The sequence below is a fragment of the Rhamphochromis longiceps genome, linkage group LG12 (genome assembly GCF_057381845.1).
Source record: "Rhamphochromis longiceps isolate RC_006_pf linkage group LG12, R_longiceps_female_GT1.1, whole genome shotgun sequence".
In the NCBI taxonomy this organism is placed as follows: domain Eukaryota; kingdom Metazoa; phylum Chordata; class Actinopteri; order Cichliformes; family Cichlidae; genus Rhamphochromis; species Rhamphochromis longiceps.
The window spans coordinates 46517403-46534998 of NC_140568.1; the positions used below are offsets into that span (position 1 = coordinate 46517403).

The 17596-nt window shown below is 45.0% G+C and overlaps 2 protein-coding genes across 9 annotated transcripts in view; one reads left to right on the forward strand and one right to left on the reverse strand.

The window, feature by feature from the left end:
• LOC146658303 (regulator of G protein signaling 3-like) overlaps nucleotides 1-3433 on the reverse strand; it is a 31505-nt gene extending 28072 nt beyond the window's left edge. For 3 of the 6 annotated variants that reach the window (XM_085426712.1, XM_085426708.1, XM_085426710.1), the window contains exon 1: nucleotides 1426-1562. In XM_085426712.1, the coding sequence (XP_085282838.1) occupies nucleotides 1426-1469 (44 nt within the window). In that variant the 5' untranslated portion in view covers nucleotides 1470-1562. Of the gene's footprint in view, nucleotides 1-1425; nucleotides 1564-3224 lie in introns of those variants that run through there. The other 3 variants (XM_085426709.1, XM_085426711.1, XM_085426713.1) reach the window with 3 other exon arrangements.
• LOC146658304 (fibrinogen C domain-containing protein 1-like) lies at nucleotides 2123-16987 on the forward strand. Of its 3 annotated transcripts, none has more exons than XM_085426716.1 (9): nucleotides 2123-2382; nucleotides 5867-5945; nucleotides 9101-9216; nucleotides 9293-9653; nucleotides 10300-10432; nucleotides 13551-13687; nucleotides 15214-15310; nucleotides 16335-16514; nucleotides 16591-16987. In XM_085426716.1, the coding sequence occupies exons 2-9, from the start codon at nucleotides 5868-5870 to the stop codon at nucleotides 16845-16847; spliced, it is 1359 nt and encodes a 452-aa protein (XP_085282842.1). In that variant the 5' UTR covers nucleotides 2123-2382; nucleotide 5867; the 3' UTR covers nucleotides 16848-16987. The 3 variants fall into 3 exon arrangements, with proteins under 3 accessions (XP_085282842.1, XP_085282843.1, XP_085282841.1); XM_085426717.1 differs by lacking the exon at nucleotides 2123-2382 and adding an exon at nucleotides 2422-3075; XM_085426715.1 differs by lacking the exon at nucleotides 2123-2382 and adding an exon at nucleotides 3710-4945.
• The last annotated feature ends 609 nt before the right edge of the window (nucleotides 16988-17596 follow it).

Sequence of the window (17596 nt, forward strand, 5' to 3'; positions counted from 1 at the left end):
AATATGCATGTTAAATTTTATATTTGGGGTAAAATATCAAGTCTTTTCAAGTAAACCGGTTCAAGTCCAATTCAAGTCCCAAGTCATTGGTGTAAAAGTCCAAGTCAAGTCACAAGTCTTAGAACATTTTTTCAAGTCAAGTCTAAAGTCATAAAATTAATGACTCGAGTCTGACTCGAGTCCAAGTCATGTGACTCGAGTCCACACCTCTGATATTGACTATAGTCTACAGATATATTGACTATAGTCTACAGATATATGGACTATAGTCTATATATCTGTAGACTATAGTCTACAGATATATAGACTATAGTCTACAGATATATTGACTATAGTCTACAGATATATAGACTATAGTCTACAGATATATAGACGATAGTCTACAGATATATGGACTATAGTCTACAGATATATAGACTATAGTCTACAGATATATTGACTATAGTCTACAGATATATAGACTATAGTCTACAGATATATAGACTATAGTCTACAGATATATGGACTATAGTCTATATATCTGTAGACTATAGTCTACAGATATATAGACTATAGTCTACAGATATATTGACTATAGTCTACAGATATATAGACTATAGTCTACAGATATATAGACGATAGTCTACAGATATATGGACTATAGTCTACAGATATATGGACTATAGTCTACAGATATATAGACTATAGTCTACAGATATATAGACGATAGTCTACAGATATATGGACTATAGTCTACAGATATATAGACTATCGTCTACAGATATATGGACTATAGTCTACAGATATATAGACTATAGTCTACAGATATATGGACTATAGTCTACAGATATATAGACTATCGTCTACAGATATATGGACTATAGTCTACAGATATATAGACGATAGTCTACAGATATATAGACTATAGTCTACAGATATATGGACTATAGTCTACAGATATATAGACTATAGTCTACAGATATATAGACGATAGTCTACAGATATATGGACTATAGTCTACAGATATATAGACTATAGTCTACAGATATATGGACTATAGTCTACAGATATATAGACTATCGTCTACAGATATATGGACTATAGTCTACAGATATATAGACTATAGTCTACAGATATATGGACTATAGTCTACAGATATATAGACTATAGTCTACAGATATATGGACTATAGTCTACAGATATATAGACTATCGTCTACAGATATATGGACTATAGTCTACAGATATATGGACTATAGTCTACAGATATATAAACTATAGTCTCCAGATATATGGACTATAGTCTACAGATATATAGACTATAGTCTACAGATATATGGACTATAGTCTACAGATATATAAACTATAGTCTACAGATATATGGACTATAGTATACAGATATATAGACTATAAGGATAAATAAATGTGAGACTTCGTCATTGATCACCAAAGAAGCTGCTGGACTGCATCAGGCCGTCGCTGATTTATCATCCTGCCGTCTTTCCCTGTGCACGAACCCGTTCACACCTCTCGTTAGTCCTGTGCCACAAATCCTCGAGTTGACATTATCTTGGAGGAGAGGACAGTAGCATCGTGCTCCTGCCCTGCAGCATTGTTAGAGGAATGGTTGGTAACAGCAGGGATAACACGAGCCCTGATATCTGCCATTAATAAAACATCTGAATACGTTTTCACTCATCGCTTTCAATGCTTCACGAGGAGCAGCATTAGGAGGATCTAGAACAACTGATTTCAAACACCAGCTGTTAGCTGCTGATGGTGGAGATCGTGGCTAAGCTCCACCCTGACTGGCTGTCCGAGCTGAGGTAGTGACAGTCTGGAGGGACAAGGTCAGGAAACGGGCGTAACTTCTGTCACCAGAAGAAACTCCAGACACTGAGAGGTGAAGAAGCCAATGAGAATGAAGGTCTCCTTTGCTATCTGGCATGAACCAGAGCCCACCCAGCTCCAACTATCTGCGTGGGGATGTCGAAACCTGTGCTGGGGAAAGCTCTGGGCACTGCAACCAGTTATAATGATTAACGGCACTCAAAATAAAAGCAGTAGAAAAGTTACCGATTGACATGATTTGAGAGCTGTTTGTGCAGACTGAGTGGAACGAAGCAGGTGGAGAAACAGCCGCTGCCTCAGACGCATGAAGCTGGGTAACAGCTCGGGTGTGCGTGTGTTTCGGTGTCACAAGTTCTGCCATTTCCTAGGTTAGGGTTGGGCTTCTGAAGTGACCAGTTTACCTCGACCCGTGTCATCGAGCAGCTCACAGGATCGGCCCGGCTGATCCGTCTACTCAGCTTTGGACCGTTATCACAAAGTTTTCAAACAGACGGAGCTCAGGGCGGCCAGCAGAATGAAAGAGGAGAGACACCGGGGGGTCAGCTTCTTCACGGTCAGATGACAGCTCATTTTTTTTATTAATCCTTTATTTATCCAGGTAAAAAAATCGCATTGAGATTAAAAATCTCATTTCCAAGAGAGACCTGGCATCATGGCAACAAAAAGCTCATCAGATGTAGGTGAATTTAATATCTCAGGTCGGTATAGCCGCAAGCAAGCCGTGTTTTTAAATGGATCTTGTTAACATTCACAGCCCATAATGAGTATCCAGGCATATATGGAGGTTTGTATAAGAATGAGCTGTGTGTGTGTACATGTACATGGCTGTATTAGGTTCTTGAGCTTTACTAGGGTTGGTCATGTTCCTTCCACTGGTTCGTGAGCCGACAGGATGCGTGTAGAGCTGCACGCCATCGTCATTAATTCAGGTCAGATGTTCACAGAGGTTAGCATGTGCCCTGTGCTGGGGGGGATGTTTCTCAGAGTCTGCATTTCTGTTTCTTTGTTAAACACGTTTTATGCACAGAGGACAACAGATGGGAACCCGGCACCGTTACACTACAGGTCTGGGCAAACTAAGTGCTTAATTGCTAAATGGCGGATGGGTCAGACATAAACCATCGGCAGGATATCGTACTCCTGCAGGAAACTGATTGGAAAGATACATTTCATATAAGGTGGACTGAGAAAGTAACTCCAGGGTTCAGCCTGCATTTTCTGTACGACCAACTTTCTTCTCATCGAGGTAACTTCAGAGCAGTTTGGATTCTTTGCTCACCAAATCTGAATTTTTTTCTTTCTTTTTCAAACTTTAGATTTTTCATTTCTTTTGACGTTTTTTTTCCTGGAGCCCTTTCAAGTTACAATATTCCTAATGTTGAGGTTCAGTCTCACCTTTTTCTGCTGCAGAGAGAAGCCGAGTCCATCTGTCCAACATACAAACTCCACAGCTAACCAACCTGACTATCCAACTGTGTAACCAGCTAACTAACCCTAACGACTGACCCCAGAGCAGCAGCAGTCCAACGTCTCTCCTCTTTGTCTCTGTTTGTTTCTTCAGCTTCTCTGAAGGAAAGAAATTCAAACAGCTTAGAATTTTAACCTTGTCAGCTTCCAGCAAGCATACCCACCTGCTTCCTGTCTGCTCTTTCAGAATGAAAGCTCCTGCTCAACCTGCTGTACTGGAAACATCTGTCTCCTCCTTTTCAAACATGTAGAAGAGCACGAGTCTGTCCAATCAGAGCAGCTCAGTGAGTTTATAATGTGCAGCAGTGGCTTCAGAGCCTGAGTCACAGGCACAGAGTTTTACTTTGGAGGGCCCTGCCTGATTTCCTGTGTGGTTGAGATGAAATTCACATTCAATGTCACATTACTGCCTGCTGCACACACACACACGTTAGTCATTAATGGGGGGGTCAACATGTGGAAGCAGCTCCTCCAATCAGAGCGCAGCATGTGATTAACACGGTAACCACAAGTATGTCAGAGGGAGGAAACTAACCACATGACCTGAAATCTGTGGACACGCCAATGGGTTCAATAAGTTCCCAGTGCTGAACTTTCTAAGAAGAATGTGGAGGTCAGAGGTCAGCACACAGATGGCTGCAGGAGGAGGAAACAAACGCGTCTGCGGTTCATTTCAAACATAACGAGGAGCTCGGTGTCCACCAGAGGATCACCCCACATCTCAGCCACACACGGCGCCTTTGGACACTCAGTTTGTCCCAGCTGTCACAGTGTAGGGTCTGGATGATGTCACAGAGAGCGGGTCCCCTGATGCAACATTCAGTTTGGTACAGTGGGCAGACACGCTAACGTGTTCGCACATTTAACCAAAGAAGCCACCTTAAGACATGTTCTGCCAGTCTCAGCCCTTATATGGTCGTCTCAGGCACAGAAGCTCCGCCCCTCAGCTGACTGTCTTCAGGCTCTGGCTGGCATCATTGTCCTCTGTTAGAACGAGCATGGCTCTGCCTGGCTCACCTTCTCTGTGTACGTTCTTCCTTTAGCATCATTCAGTCTCTGTCCTGTGCTGATCACGTTCAGTGGGACGACTGGATAAGCGCTCGACTCTGTGTCTGTTTAACCCGGAGTGACTGTCCGGCACTACGTCCCAGTAAGACCGAGGCCGTGCTTACCTGTGAACTAGCATCAGTCAGAGTTCATGTCGTCTGGTTCACATATTACATCTGCAGCAGGGCTCGGTGTCACAGAAAGAAGCATTATTTTGAACTGTGACTCATGCTAAGCTGCTCTCAGAGTCCAACAGTAAGAATGGAAATAAGGGAGCTGTGTGTCATGTGTTGGTTCAGACTGAGCGTGCTCAGAGCGTGAGCTGCAATCACACTTCAGTCCTGAGGTGGCACTGTGACCGCCTCCAGCCGGTAAAGCCGATCAGATCAGCGCTCTCTCTCTCTGAGCCAGGGTCTCTCGCTCCTCCCGGCAGCAGATGGTCTCTCTCTCTTGCCCTCGCCCGCCCTCTTGCTCGCCCACTGGCAGATGGTCTCTCTCTCTCTCTCTGAGGATGACAGAACGTGCCAGGCGTCGTCGAGCAGAGAGGCAATAAAGTTTACAGTGATTTGAATTTAGAATTTTTGAATGTTGGCGGCCGACAGGTGAGTTATTGATTACTGATGTCAGCGTGCGATCACATGGTCAGCAGGTCATGGGTTAAACACTCAGACTGTGGATTCACATTAGAGCATTTATATTTATGAAACGTTTGAGCTTCTGTTTGTGTGTTATCTGTTATGTTTCTTTGTGTTCTGGTTGTTTCATGTTTTGCTGTAAGAACACATGATTTTACCAACTTTGGGGATGAATGATGTTAATTGGATTTTATTGTCCTGTTTTCTGTTTGAACAAATAGCATCACCTGTTTTTGACTTTCAGGCTTCAGAGCTCAGTCGTGAGGCTGTGCTGTCACAGTGACATGTTCAAAGTTGGTGTTGATCTGCTGGATTAAAGCAAAGATGACCTCTGAACTTTGTTCTCTAACGTGGTGCCTTTAAAGACCAGCTCAGTGTTTGGAACGAATCTGTTTCCTCTATTAGCTCCTCACTGACAGTAAAATCTGTCAAAATGTGTGGTGCTGTGTCAACACACCAACACCAGCAGGCTTTCTTTAGTGGAAGCACCTGCACAGGTTTGAGGTTGGGCACTGGCAACACGTCAGTGGAAAACAAGGACAACCCGCCAAGTGAGCAGCTGGTTTCCTAGCACAGGTTCAGGACGTCACTGAGGAGCATCTGCTGCTAATGAACCCGTTATGGTGCCATCGTAAACACCCTAAAAGGGTCAGGAGGTCTGACACGTCACTACAGAGGTCAAGTGTTAGGGGTCTGTCACTGCTGAGGTTATATCCGGTAATGGGCAGGTGTCTCAGGAAAGGTTTGAGGTTTAGAGTTCAGTGAAGTCACTGATGAAGTTCTGGGGACGCCGAAAAGGAGCTGGACAGGGGTCAGGGATCAGGGGTCAGGAAGGGGTCACTGAGGAGGTAAGCGGAGGAATAACCTCAGACTGTGTTTGTGTTCTAGGATGATGCTGAATGATCGGTGGACCATCATGAACAACAGCAGCTCAGAGCTCGACAGCAAGCGGCCAAACAAGCACAAGGTATCTCCACGTTAGCCGTTAGCACCTAGCTGCGTTGGCTCAGACAGCAGAGAGCCGCGCAGAGTTAAGTCGTGTTAATCTGGAGTTAAACTGTCAGATCAGCGCAGGAGTAATCTTCAGCATATGTCGGCTTTACTGCAGATTACACCCTGCAGGAGCATACAGGATCTTCACGCCACTTCTAACTAGAGATGGCACGATACCACTTTTTTATGTCCAATACCGATATCATAAATTTGGATATCTGCCGATACCGATATGAATCCGATATAGTGTTTTTTAATCAATAAAACAGTTTTTTGAATATCTTGCTGCATTTTGTATAAGTTCATACTAAAGTTTAAATAAACAACAACACTAAAGCTATTCTGTTATACTGTATGCAAAAAATACAACAAAATATGTCATAGATCAGCAACACTGGTCAATCTAATAAACTTAAACCTGCTCCATCCTCCCTATTCTGGTATTTTAAAGAGTAAGCAACCTGACTAATAGGGTTGCAAACTCCCAGCAAAAAAAAAAAAAAAAGGGAACCACCCCCCACCCTCCACCTCATGATGCTTAATCGACGTAATCAACTTTAATTTGATGCAGTGTGAAAAAAAAATGCACAGAAATAAATTATTTTTCAAGAATAATTAAATAGATTCAACATCTTTCTTCTACAGAACTGCAGACTGCACAGATGGTATCTTCCCAAAGAAAAAGTACTATAGCTTACTAGGGTATATTAGACTTAATAGTTACTATATACAGTAATGGACTTCTATACATTTTATATCAGATTAAAACTTTGGGTGTAAGATTCAGATAATTATTTATTAAAAGCTCGACATTTTAAATGAGAATAAGAAAGAAAAGTATGTCTTTGTGCCCCCTTTTCCCTGTTCATGCCCTATCGGCCCCCCTGGCTAAACTTTGCTAGATCCGCCCCTGCACAGTTACCAGCCGTCAGCTGTAGAAAAAGATCCTGGTGTAGAAAGTAATATTAAATAAATTCTAACAACAGCTTATCAAGCTTAAACGTGCTGCTGTTGTTCAGCTGCTGGTTTCCTCTTTCTGGTGCAAAGTGGGCCAAAAACAAACAAGAGAGACGATCAGCTGATCATTGATCAGTTTCGTGATTGAAGTAGCAGCAAGAAGAGGCAGTCGCTCCATATATCGTTTGTTAAGCTCAACGCTGGAATGCTTTACAAACATTCAGAGATGAACTTACACACTTGCTTTACTTCTCTCGGGGATAACTTTGTCGGAGATGAAATGCTGATTTGGTAGCGAGGCTACAAACACACACAGCCGCTCTATCACATGATGCATACTGCTCCGACGTGCTACGGTTATGAGCCGAGTTACGCCGTGTCGCAAGTTTTGTGAGGTGCTTTTTTGATATTTAATGGATCGGATTACATTTTTTATTTCTCTCGGATATCCGATCCAGTAATTTAGGTCAGTATCGGACCGATACCGATGCATAATATCGGATCGGTCCATCTCTACTTCTAACCCTCACACACGCTCTGACAGGAAGCTGCACACAAAATGCACTGCCCTAACACGGAGCGTCATGACTGCCGCCGCCATGTTGGTTTTGATTTCAGGAAGTGACCACATTTGGATGAGAGAGTAATAAACTACCAGCAGAGGCGGGCAGAGTAGCCAAAACATTGTACTCAAGTAACTGTAGCGCTACCACAACATGGTTTTACTCAAGTAAAAGTAAAAAGTAGCCATCCAAGAAATTACTCGAGTAAGAGTGAAAAAGTATTTAGTAAAAAAGGCTACTTGAGTACTCAGTAACTGATCATAACATCTGATTTAATGTTTAACAATGAGATAATCAGACAGACACATTTTAAAGACTGAAAAGCAACAAAACAATAATAAAGCTAAGCAGAAAAAAGAAATATTAGGGCAGGTAGACATTATCTACCCCAGTATTTATATATTACTTCTGCAAATGTCACAGCAGAGAGTAACATTAACACAACAAGTCTGACTTATAACCTGCAGGTTTGTGTCTGTCGCCTGCATTTTTGGTTAAAACGTGTTCATTACTCATCCACTGATGTTACTCACACTGAGTAGCCAGAATAAGAGTAGTGATACTTCATAATAATATTACTCAAGTAAAAGTAAAAAGTACAGTTGTCATGGTCCTGAGCCTGCCGACTCAGTGTTTTGTGTTTCCTTATGCTTTTGTTCATTCCGAGTATGTATGCTGTGGTGATTTGCCATTTGTTAGGTTTCTGTTCTTTGCCTGCCTGCTCCCACTTCTCTGTGTTCCCTCCGTCTGTCCATGGTGTCACACTGTCTGCTTGTGAATCTGTCTGTTTAGTTCTGTGTCTTGTCTGGTTCTGTGTCTGTGAGTTTCCTGTTTTATTGTGAAGGTCTCTGTCTGATGTGAGTGTGTTCAGTTTACGTTTCCCCCTGTCCCGTCAGCTCTGATTTCTCCCTGCTGTGTTGCCCTCCTGTCTCTCATCCCCTGATTACTGGTGTGTGTATTTAAGCCCTGTGTGTTCTCCTGCGTTACTCTGTGTTCCACGGTGTCCTGTTCCTTGTCTGCGGCTCTCTGCCTTGCATCCCTTTTGGTATCTTCTCAGGTTGGGTTTCTTTAGTTATTGTCCTCCCTCATTGCCTGTTTTGCCACCACTCCACTTTGTAAATAAACATCACGAGCATTATCATCCACTGCTTGCATTTTGGGTCCTTTCTCCCTCCAACACCACACGGCTCGCCTTGGCAGCCGTGACAACAGTCTAGTAAAACTACTCCAAAAAGTACTTTTTTCTTAAATGTTACTCATGTAAATGTAATTAGTTACTACCCACCTCTGCCTACCAGCTAATGCTAACTAGCCTGGTTGTCAGACTTCATCACACAAACACACAGATACCTGCTAATTAGTAAGATCCAATCACAATCCAGCAACAGGAGATTCAGTTCCCGGTGAGATGGTTCGGTTTTTAGCATCACATGACCCTGAGCTGTCGTCTTCTGGCTAATGTTGCTTGTGCTAGTTTGTCTGCTAATATGGACCCTCCTTAGAGGTTGGTAAACTCTCAGTGCTGATCCAAATTACGTTATCAGGTAATGTTACAAGCTATCTATCAACAGCTATCTGTAACTTAGCGTTTGTCTGTGTGTGTTCGTAGAAGGTGTGCAGCTTCCTGTTATGGTCTGGTGGCACGTTGGTCATCATCGCAGTCATTGTTGCAGCAACAGTTGCCATCTTGTACCTGAACCACTATCCTCTACCCTTCATCAGCAGGTAACACACCTGTACATGTCTCTCTTTCCTTCCTTCTGCCTGTCTAAATATAAATCTGGGATTGTCATGGTTACAGGGGGGAAGTGTCCTCATCTGTAGTTTCAACCAATCCCAAAGAGTCTGGGCCCCTGGTGACAGTGTCACGTGTTGCAGACGGAGAGCCAATCAGCATCTTCCTGGACCCAAACTGTCCGGACTTTAGTGAGCACTTCCTCCGATGGGAGGTGCTGCAGAGCTCGCTGCTACGGGCGCTGACCAATTACAATGCAGATGATTGGCAGGACCACGGATTTGTCCAGAAGCTGGAGGAGGAGCTAAAGGTGTTATTAGGCCACACCCACAACCTGAGAGTGGAAGCTGATTCGCTGAAAAGAGGCCAAGGTGTTCTGGACCAACGATTGGACAGACTGCAGAGTGAACAGAGCCGCATCGTCAAGGTATGAATCAAAGTAATTAAAATGTAATTGAATGAATGAAATAGGAATGCACTGCTGGAAGAGAGTGAAATGCAATTTTATTTAAGTTAAATGAAAGAGAAGACCGACATCCCCTAGGCAACATTAAATAAGACACGAAACTGATACAATATCAAAATATCGAGTTTGTACACAAATGAGGCATCTGTCATGGTGATATAGATACATATGGATTACAAAAGAATACATAATCCAGTCTTTAAGTCTGACGTCATTAGCTGTTTCCAGGTCCAAACTCTGCTTCAGGTCCCAAAGTCAAACGAACACTGCAGCATCACTGAGTTAAAAACTGTCTAAATTCTTTCATCTTTAATAAAATGATCAGCGTTGCTGTTTTACCAGGTGTAACAATTAAGTTTAACATCCAGGCATCCATGAAAACAGAATTTATTACATTTAATGTTGTTAGAAGTTAGCTCGCTAGCTTCCAGCTAAACATGATATAGCATGTTCTGAGTGAGAGACTTCTGAAACAATTCAAATGTACAGCTCTGATCAACCTGAAGTCCTCTGTCATCTCCTTTCCTTTGGCAGCAAGGCAAAGCTAGGTTGTTGTTACTGGTCTTATATTACTAAACAGTCCCTCCCTCTTTGTGTACCTGTACAGGTGATGTCTGACAATCACTCAGGTGTGTTGAAGTTGGTGGCAGGTTTCAGTGATTCTCTGCTCAGCCTGCAGAGGGAGACAGATAGTCTGAGGAGCCTGAAGAGCGAGCTGAGCAAAGACAGCACTCTCAGAGGTAACGCACATGCGCACACACACACACGCACACACACACACGCGCACACACAGGTGAATCACAGGTAGATGTTCTACATTTCAGAATAATTTCCATCATTTTCCCAGCTGGCTCATTACATTTGAAATCTGCTTTTGTTTACACATTTCCTGCTCGATTGTCTCCCATTTTTGTTACAAAGTTTTGGTTTGAACATTTATGATGTTAAATTTTAGCTTCATATTACAAATAAATGTTTTTACCTTCAAAGTGAATCAGAATCTGTATCTGAACAGATACATAAAAAAATGTCTGCAGACTGAAAATCTGAGCAAAAGTCCAACATTCCAGAAAAGTCCCAAATCACCAGCTCGTACCACGTCCTCATTTTTACTTTGACAGCATTTCTAGTAGATCATGGCAGATGGCGTGAGCCTGAATGGAGGCCTTGGTTTGGGGACGGCCTCAGAGGGGCCCGACGGTGGCAGATCCCCGTGCACTCACGAGAAGTGCATGAATAGTAAAAGGGAGGCAGGATGAACAGCTTGTAGTGTAACTAGGAACCATTTCTGAATGGTATATAGTTCAGCCAACCGTCAGGCGTCTCAGGAGGGGAAAGCGGTGCTCTACCTGCACTGTGTATAGTGCTGGCGGAGCGCTGCTGACGTCAACTGAGAAAATTGTCAGGCGGTGGAAGGAATACTTCGAGGACCTCCTTAATCCCACTGACACGTCTTCCGAGGAGGAAGCAGAGTCTGAGGATGAGGGGAATGACCCGCCAATTTCCGGGGGCGAGGTCACTGAGGCAGTTAAACAACTCCTTGGTGGCAGAGCCCCTGGTGTTGATGAGGTCCGCCCCGAGTTCCTGAAGGCTCTGGACGTTGTAGGGCTGTCCTGGTTGACACGCCTCTGCAATGTTGCGTGGAGATCAGGGGCAGTACCCGTGGACTGGCAGACCGGGGTGGTGGTCCCCATCTTTAGGCCCTACCCTGTTCTCATTATATATGCTTCCTTTAAGTGCTATCTTTGAGAAATACCACATTGCTTTTCATTATTATGCCGACGACATCCAGATCTATTTTGAGTTAAATGATGATCTAGCTCTGTCCTTGAGTAGCTTTCTATAAATAAAGATTGTTGTTGTTGTTGTTGTTGTTTAAGAAGGGGGACCGGAGGGTGTGTTCCAACTACAGGGGGATCACACTCCTCAGCCTCCCTGGGAAAGTCTGTGCCAGGGTGCTGGAAAGGAGAGTTCGTCCGTTAGTCGAACCTCGGATACAGGAGGAACAATGCGGTTTTCGTCCTGGTCGCGGAACACTGGACCAGCTCTTTATCCTCTCCAGGATACTTGAGGGTGCATGGGAGTTTGCCCAACCAGTCTACATGTGTTTTGTGGACTTGGAGAAGGCATTCGACCGTGTCCCTCGGGGTGTCCTGTGGGAGGTGCTGCGGGAGTATGGGGTGTCTGGCCCATTGCTACGGGCCATTCGATCCCTATATAACCGTTGCAAGAGCTTGGTTCGCATTGCCGGCAATAAGTCGGACTCGTTCCCGGTGGGTGATGGGCTCCGCCAGGGCTGCCCTTTGTCTCCGGTTCTGTTCATAATTTTTATGGACAGGATTTCTAGGCGCAGCCAAGTGGCGGAGGGCTTTCGCTTTGGTGGCCTCAGAATCTCATCTCTGATTTTTGCAGATGATGTGGTTCTGTTGGCTTCATCGGGTGAGGGCCTCCAGCTCGCACTGGAACGGTTCGCAGCCGAGTGTGAAGCAGCGGGAATGAGGATCAGCACCTCCAAATCTGAGGCCATGGTTCTCAGCCGGAAAAGGGTGGAGTGCCCACTCCGGGTCGGGGATGAGTTCCTGCCCCAAGTGGAGGAGTTCAAGTATCTCGGGGTCTTGTTCGCGAGTGATGGGAGAAGGGAGCCGGAGATCGACAGACGGATTGGCGCTGCAGCTGCAGTAATGCGGACGCTGCACCGGTCCGTCGTGGTGAAGAGGGAGCTGAGTGTAAAAGCGAAGCTCTCAATTTACCGGTCGATCTACGTCCCTACCCTCACCTATGGCCACGAGCTGTGGGTAGTGACCGAAAAAACGAGATCGCGGATACAAGCGACAGAAATGAGCTTCCTCCGAAGGGTGGCTGGCCTCTCCCTTAGAGATAGGGTGAGAAGTTCGGCCATCCGGGAGGGGCTCAGAGTAGAGCAGCTGCTGCTCCACATCGAAAGGAGCCAGCTGAGGTGGTTCGGGCATCTGACAAGGATGCCCCCTGGGCGCCTCCTGGGTGAGGTGTTCCAGGTATGTCCCACCGGGAGGAGGCCCCGGGGCAGACCCAGGACACGCTGGAGAGATTATATCTCTCGGCTGGCCTGGGAACGCCTTGGTATTCCCCCGGATAAGCTGGAGGAGGTGGCTGGGGAGAGGGAGGTCTGGGCCTCTTTGCTTAGGCTGCTGCCCCCGCGACCCGGCCTCGGATAAAGCGGATGAAGATGGATGAATAGATGGATGGATATAGTTCAGTTTCACAGTACAGCAACATTTTGAACACAAAACATTTTAACCTGAATTCTCAAACGTCACTTCAGAGTGATAGCACAAATGCACATATTTAACTGAGTGATGTCCTCGGTTATAATGAGCCTTTTGTCTTCGCTTTTCTCCTCCCCGTCCCTCGGTCCTGTCCGTTCTCACCATAATTACTTAAAAAGTAAAATAAATAATAAAGATTGAATAAACTATGAAAATCACGTGGACGAGTACACGAAAAGCCAAAATGGTCCGTGTGGGAACACAAATCTATTGGGACTAGTTCTGGACGGTACAGTGTCAGACAGGAAAGGCAAAAAAAGTCCAAAACTCCAGGATTGTGTGTTTTTGGCTCAGACTGCCTCCTCGAGTTTGTGTGTTTGTGGTACAGCCTTCATGTTATCGACGAGCCTTTGTATAATAACAGCTATCTAACACACTAACTGACCTGTGAGTCACTGACTGTGCATGCAGACCTGTTGATTTCAGATGAATGACACACAAATAAAGAAGATAAGTAGCTGTCACCTGAGTCCAGGTGTGTCTGACAGGTGGACAGAGTGACCTCCACAGACACACCTGTGTTGCTGATGATGTCATTTCCCCTGTCCCTCAGCTGTCAGACCCAGGGACTGCAGCGACATCCTGAAATCTGGTGTCTCTCAGGATGGCGTTTACTCCGTGTTTCCAACCCACGACCCCAATGGCTTCATGGTTTACTGCGACATGAGCACAGATGGAGGAGGCTGGACGGTACACACACACACACACACACACACACACACACACACACACACACACACACACACACACACACACCTAGGTGCTAATTCGTTTGTCAGCCTGAGCTTGTTAGACACCTGCTTCGGTTTGACTAGCTTAGCATACAGGAGACCTGCAGGAGATCCTGTCACACCCAATGTTCCCTCTAAGCTGCGTGCGTGCGCAATTGCGCACTGCTGGCACGTCTCTGCGCACAAAGAAAAATCTAACCTGAATTGAAATTAAAATGAAAACTTTAACAATCCTGTTCTGCAGTGTTAGTCAGTGACTGGCTGCTCCCGTATGGGATCAGAACGATGCCACCTTATCCCACAGTCCAGCCAATGATGCGATTCACATTCGTATATACGCAGCTGATCAACGTGGCTGACAGGCTCTGACAGCGTCCTTATGTGCCGACACCGGTGTTTAGCTAGCAAAGCGGCTGATGTGGAGTGAAGCCACGTTAATGACAACGTGTACAACCATTGGAGATGTGAGCAGCACAGACGAACAACTGACGGACAAAGTGTGGACTTTATACCAGTTTTTAAACTGTGTTGATCGGCCACGTAAAACCAGAGTTATGATAAAATATCTGCAATGTTTGTTTTCTTCCTGAATACTGTCGTTGTTTATATTTACTGCAGGAAGAAACGGTAAAAACGGCGTTTTATAAGGAAAACGCTCGAAAGCCTGTGAGCAAAAACAAACTCCACCCCCTCTCCCTTTCCTATTCGTCCAAAAAAAGTACCATGTCGACCAATCAAAAAATGATATGGCAACGTGGCATCTAGTTGTTAAGAAACGGGGGGAAGTTTTAGGAGTGACGGCGGAGCGGCACAAATAATTTGTGTGGCATCAGATTTGATGCAGAACAGCTGATTGTTCTGTAAATAGTTTGAAAGGTTTATTTAAAAACACCTTGGTTGCATTTTTAGGTAAACAGCTGCAAAACACTTTGTTGTTTGCATAACTCAGTTACTTTTTTGAAGAAGTAACTATATAATTAACTGCCCAGCATTGGTCATTGTTTACTGTATGTTGCAGACAGAGTTACAGACTCTCTAACAGACCACAGACTCAGAATACAAGTCAGAGCTTTATGAAAAAATAAATAAAGTTTTGTTTTCAAACTTGGAGTTCAAGTTATTTTTCCTTCCAGTAGTGTTAACATGCTACAGGTCATGAACAAGATTGTTTTAAGTTTTCATTGTAAGTGGGCTGAAGCAGTTAATTTAAAGTAGTCTAACATAAATGCTGTAATTTGATTACTTTAATAAACCATGTGACTTGGATGCTGGCGTGACCACACTGCACACGTCTGCTGTTGCTCACAGTGGTCCAAGGGACGCTCAGGGAGTTTGTGTGTTCGCTCAGACACGTGAAAAATTAGAGGGAACATTGATCACACTTCATCAATCACACCGATTAATTTTATCAGCATGACTGTTTCTTTAATTAAGACTGATAATGTACCTGTCAGAGGCTTCACACCTGTGTGTGTGTGCGTACAGGTGATTCAGAGGAGGGAGGACGGCTCGGTGAACTTCTTCAGAGGATGGGAGGCTTACAGGGACGGATTTGGGACAACGACTGGAGAGCACTGGCTTGGTCTGATACACACACGTTGGTTTTCCTGTGTTTGTGGGGGCCATTACTCACTGAGTGCACACACAGGAACCTGAACTTTATCCTTCTTAGCTGAAACAACGGGACACTGTTATCCAGTTTCCTCAGGTTTTTTTGAGCACACGTTGCACACCATGCTGAGATATTTCAAGCTGTCAGCTCACAGCTTTGAGAATCATCCTAAAATACTTTTTAGATGCTTAACAAAGAAAACATTCCTGTAAATATGGTCAGGTACAAGGACTGGAGTGGAACTGAATAAAAAAGTAACCAATGTCCAAGAAGAACTTCAGAAAGCTGGATTAATGTTTTAAATCAAGAAAACGAGAACTAAAGTTTTTAAATGGATGATTTAGGAGAGAAAGAAACATATTTAAATAAAAAACACTAACCACAGAAATACTCGATACAAAACTTAGCGGTACTTCAATAAAGTACCTCAAACTGGATGTATTAAAGCTTCAGCCAAGCATGGTGTTCTTTATGTTTAACTCTTTATTCTTTGTATTTATGTATATTTCCTGAGTTGTTTGTCGGGTCATTTCACATTCAAATAATTAAAGAAGGGTTTAACCCAACCACGTCTGACCAGCCCGGGGCAAAAACAAACGTCGTGATAGGAGCTGTGCAAAACTTCAGGACCTGCTGTCATCAGTTTGAGTGATGACGGTTGGGCTGGTTTCTAATAAAACTGATCGCAGCTGGGCAACATCAGCAGCAGCTTCATGAAATGACACCTTTAATCTTCTACTTTTCACAGTAAATCTTTAACCTTGGTTGTTCCCACAGTCAGGTGGGAAAGTTTTGTTATTATTCTTTATTTTTCTAATTTCAGGTGAGAGTAACGTGTTCAAAGGTGTTTTTGTGTTTTGTCATGTAACCGAGTAGAACTTCAGGTAAAATGTTGATGGGTCCCGTGGTAAAGCGGTGAGACTGGTCCTCACAAAGACAGTGTCCAGCACACAGTTTAGAAAGCAGCACAGTGACACCTGGCTGTCTCTCTCAGGTCTGCAGAGGATCTACTCGCTCACCAGGTCAGGTGGTTCCGAGCTGCGTATCGACATGGCAGACTTCGATAACGCCACAGCGTTCGCTCAGTACTCTGAATTCTCCGTTGGTCGAGACTCCGTGAACCCCGAGGAGGACGGATACCCACTGACTGTGGACGGGTACTCCGGGACTGCAGGTACCACGCGGTAACACACAGTACCACAGATTACCACACAGTACTGCACAGTACACAGCCGGGTATTTCTCTGCAGGTGACTCCCTCCTCAAGCACTCGGGGATGCGGTTCACCACCAAAGACCGCGACCAGGACCAATCAGAGAACAACTGTGCGGCGTACTACCAGGGGGCGTGGTGGTACCGGAACTGCCACACCTCCAACTTGAATGGGCAGTACCTGAGAGGAGGCCACGCCTCCTACGCTGACGGTGTGGAGTGGTCCAGCTGGACTGGTTGGCAGTACTCGCTTCGCTTCACGGAGATGAAGATCCGACCCCGACCGGAGTCCTGAACCTGGGCCGAGAGCTCATGATTGGTTGTGACTGTAGATGGTTAGAGTCTGTATGACCTCCATAAGTACAATTGTAAATGATGGTAGACAGAGCGTTGATGTGTTACTTACCTTTTTTTGTTTCATCAATAAACTCATTTGACAAGACGATCCATAATCACTCTGATCGATCTTTACGACGCGGTGTTAGAGGTCACGCTCCTCTGATGGAAGTGGGTGGGTTAAATGGTAAATGGTCTGTATTTATATAGCGCTTTTCTAGTCCCTAAGGACCCCAAAGTGCTTTACATATCCAGTCATTCACCCATTCACACACACATTCACACACTGGTGATGGCAGCTACGTTGTAGCCACAGCCACCCTGGGGCGCACTGACAGAGGCGAGGCTGCCGGACACTGGCGCCACCGGGCCCTCTGACCACCACCAGTAGGCAACAGGTGAAGTGTCTTGCCCAAGGACACAACGACCGAGACTGTCCAAGCCGGGGCTCGAACCGGCAACCTTCCGATTACAAGGCGAACTCCCAGCTCTTGAGCCACGATCGGTTAGCGCTGGGTGGAGGTACTTCCTGTGTCAAGGAGCGGTTGTTGTCTGTGGCAGTGATAGTGCGCAGCATGCATTGATGCAAGTGTTGCAGAGCAACGTGAAGGTGAAGCTTTCAGGTTACCGGTCGGTCGGGCTCGGCCATAGTCGGTGGCTAAAATCACTGTGACATCAGGGTCAGTCTTTAGGAGCCATCCTTGCAGG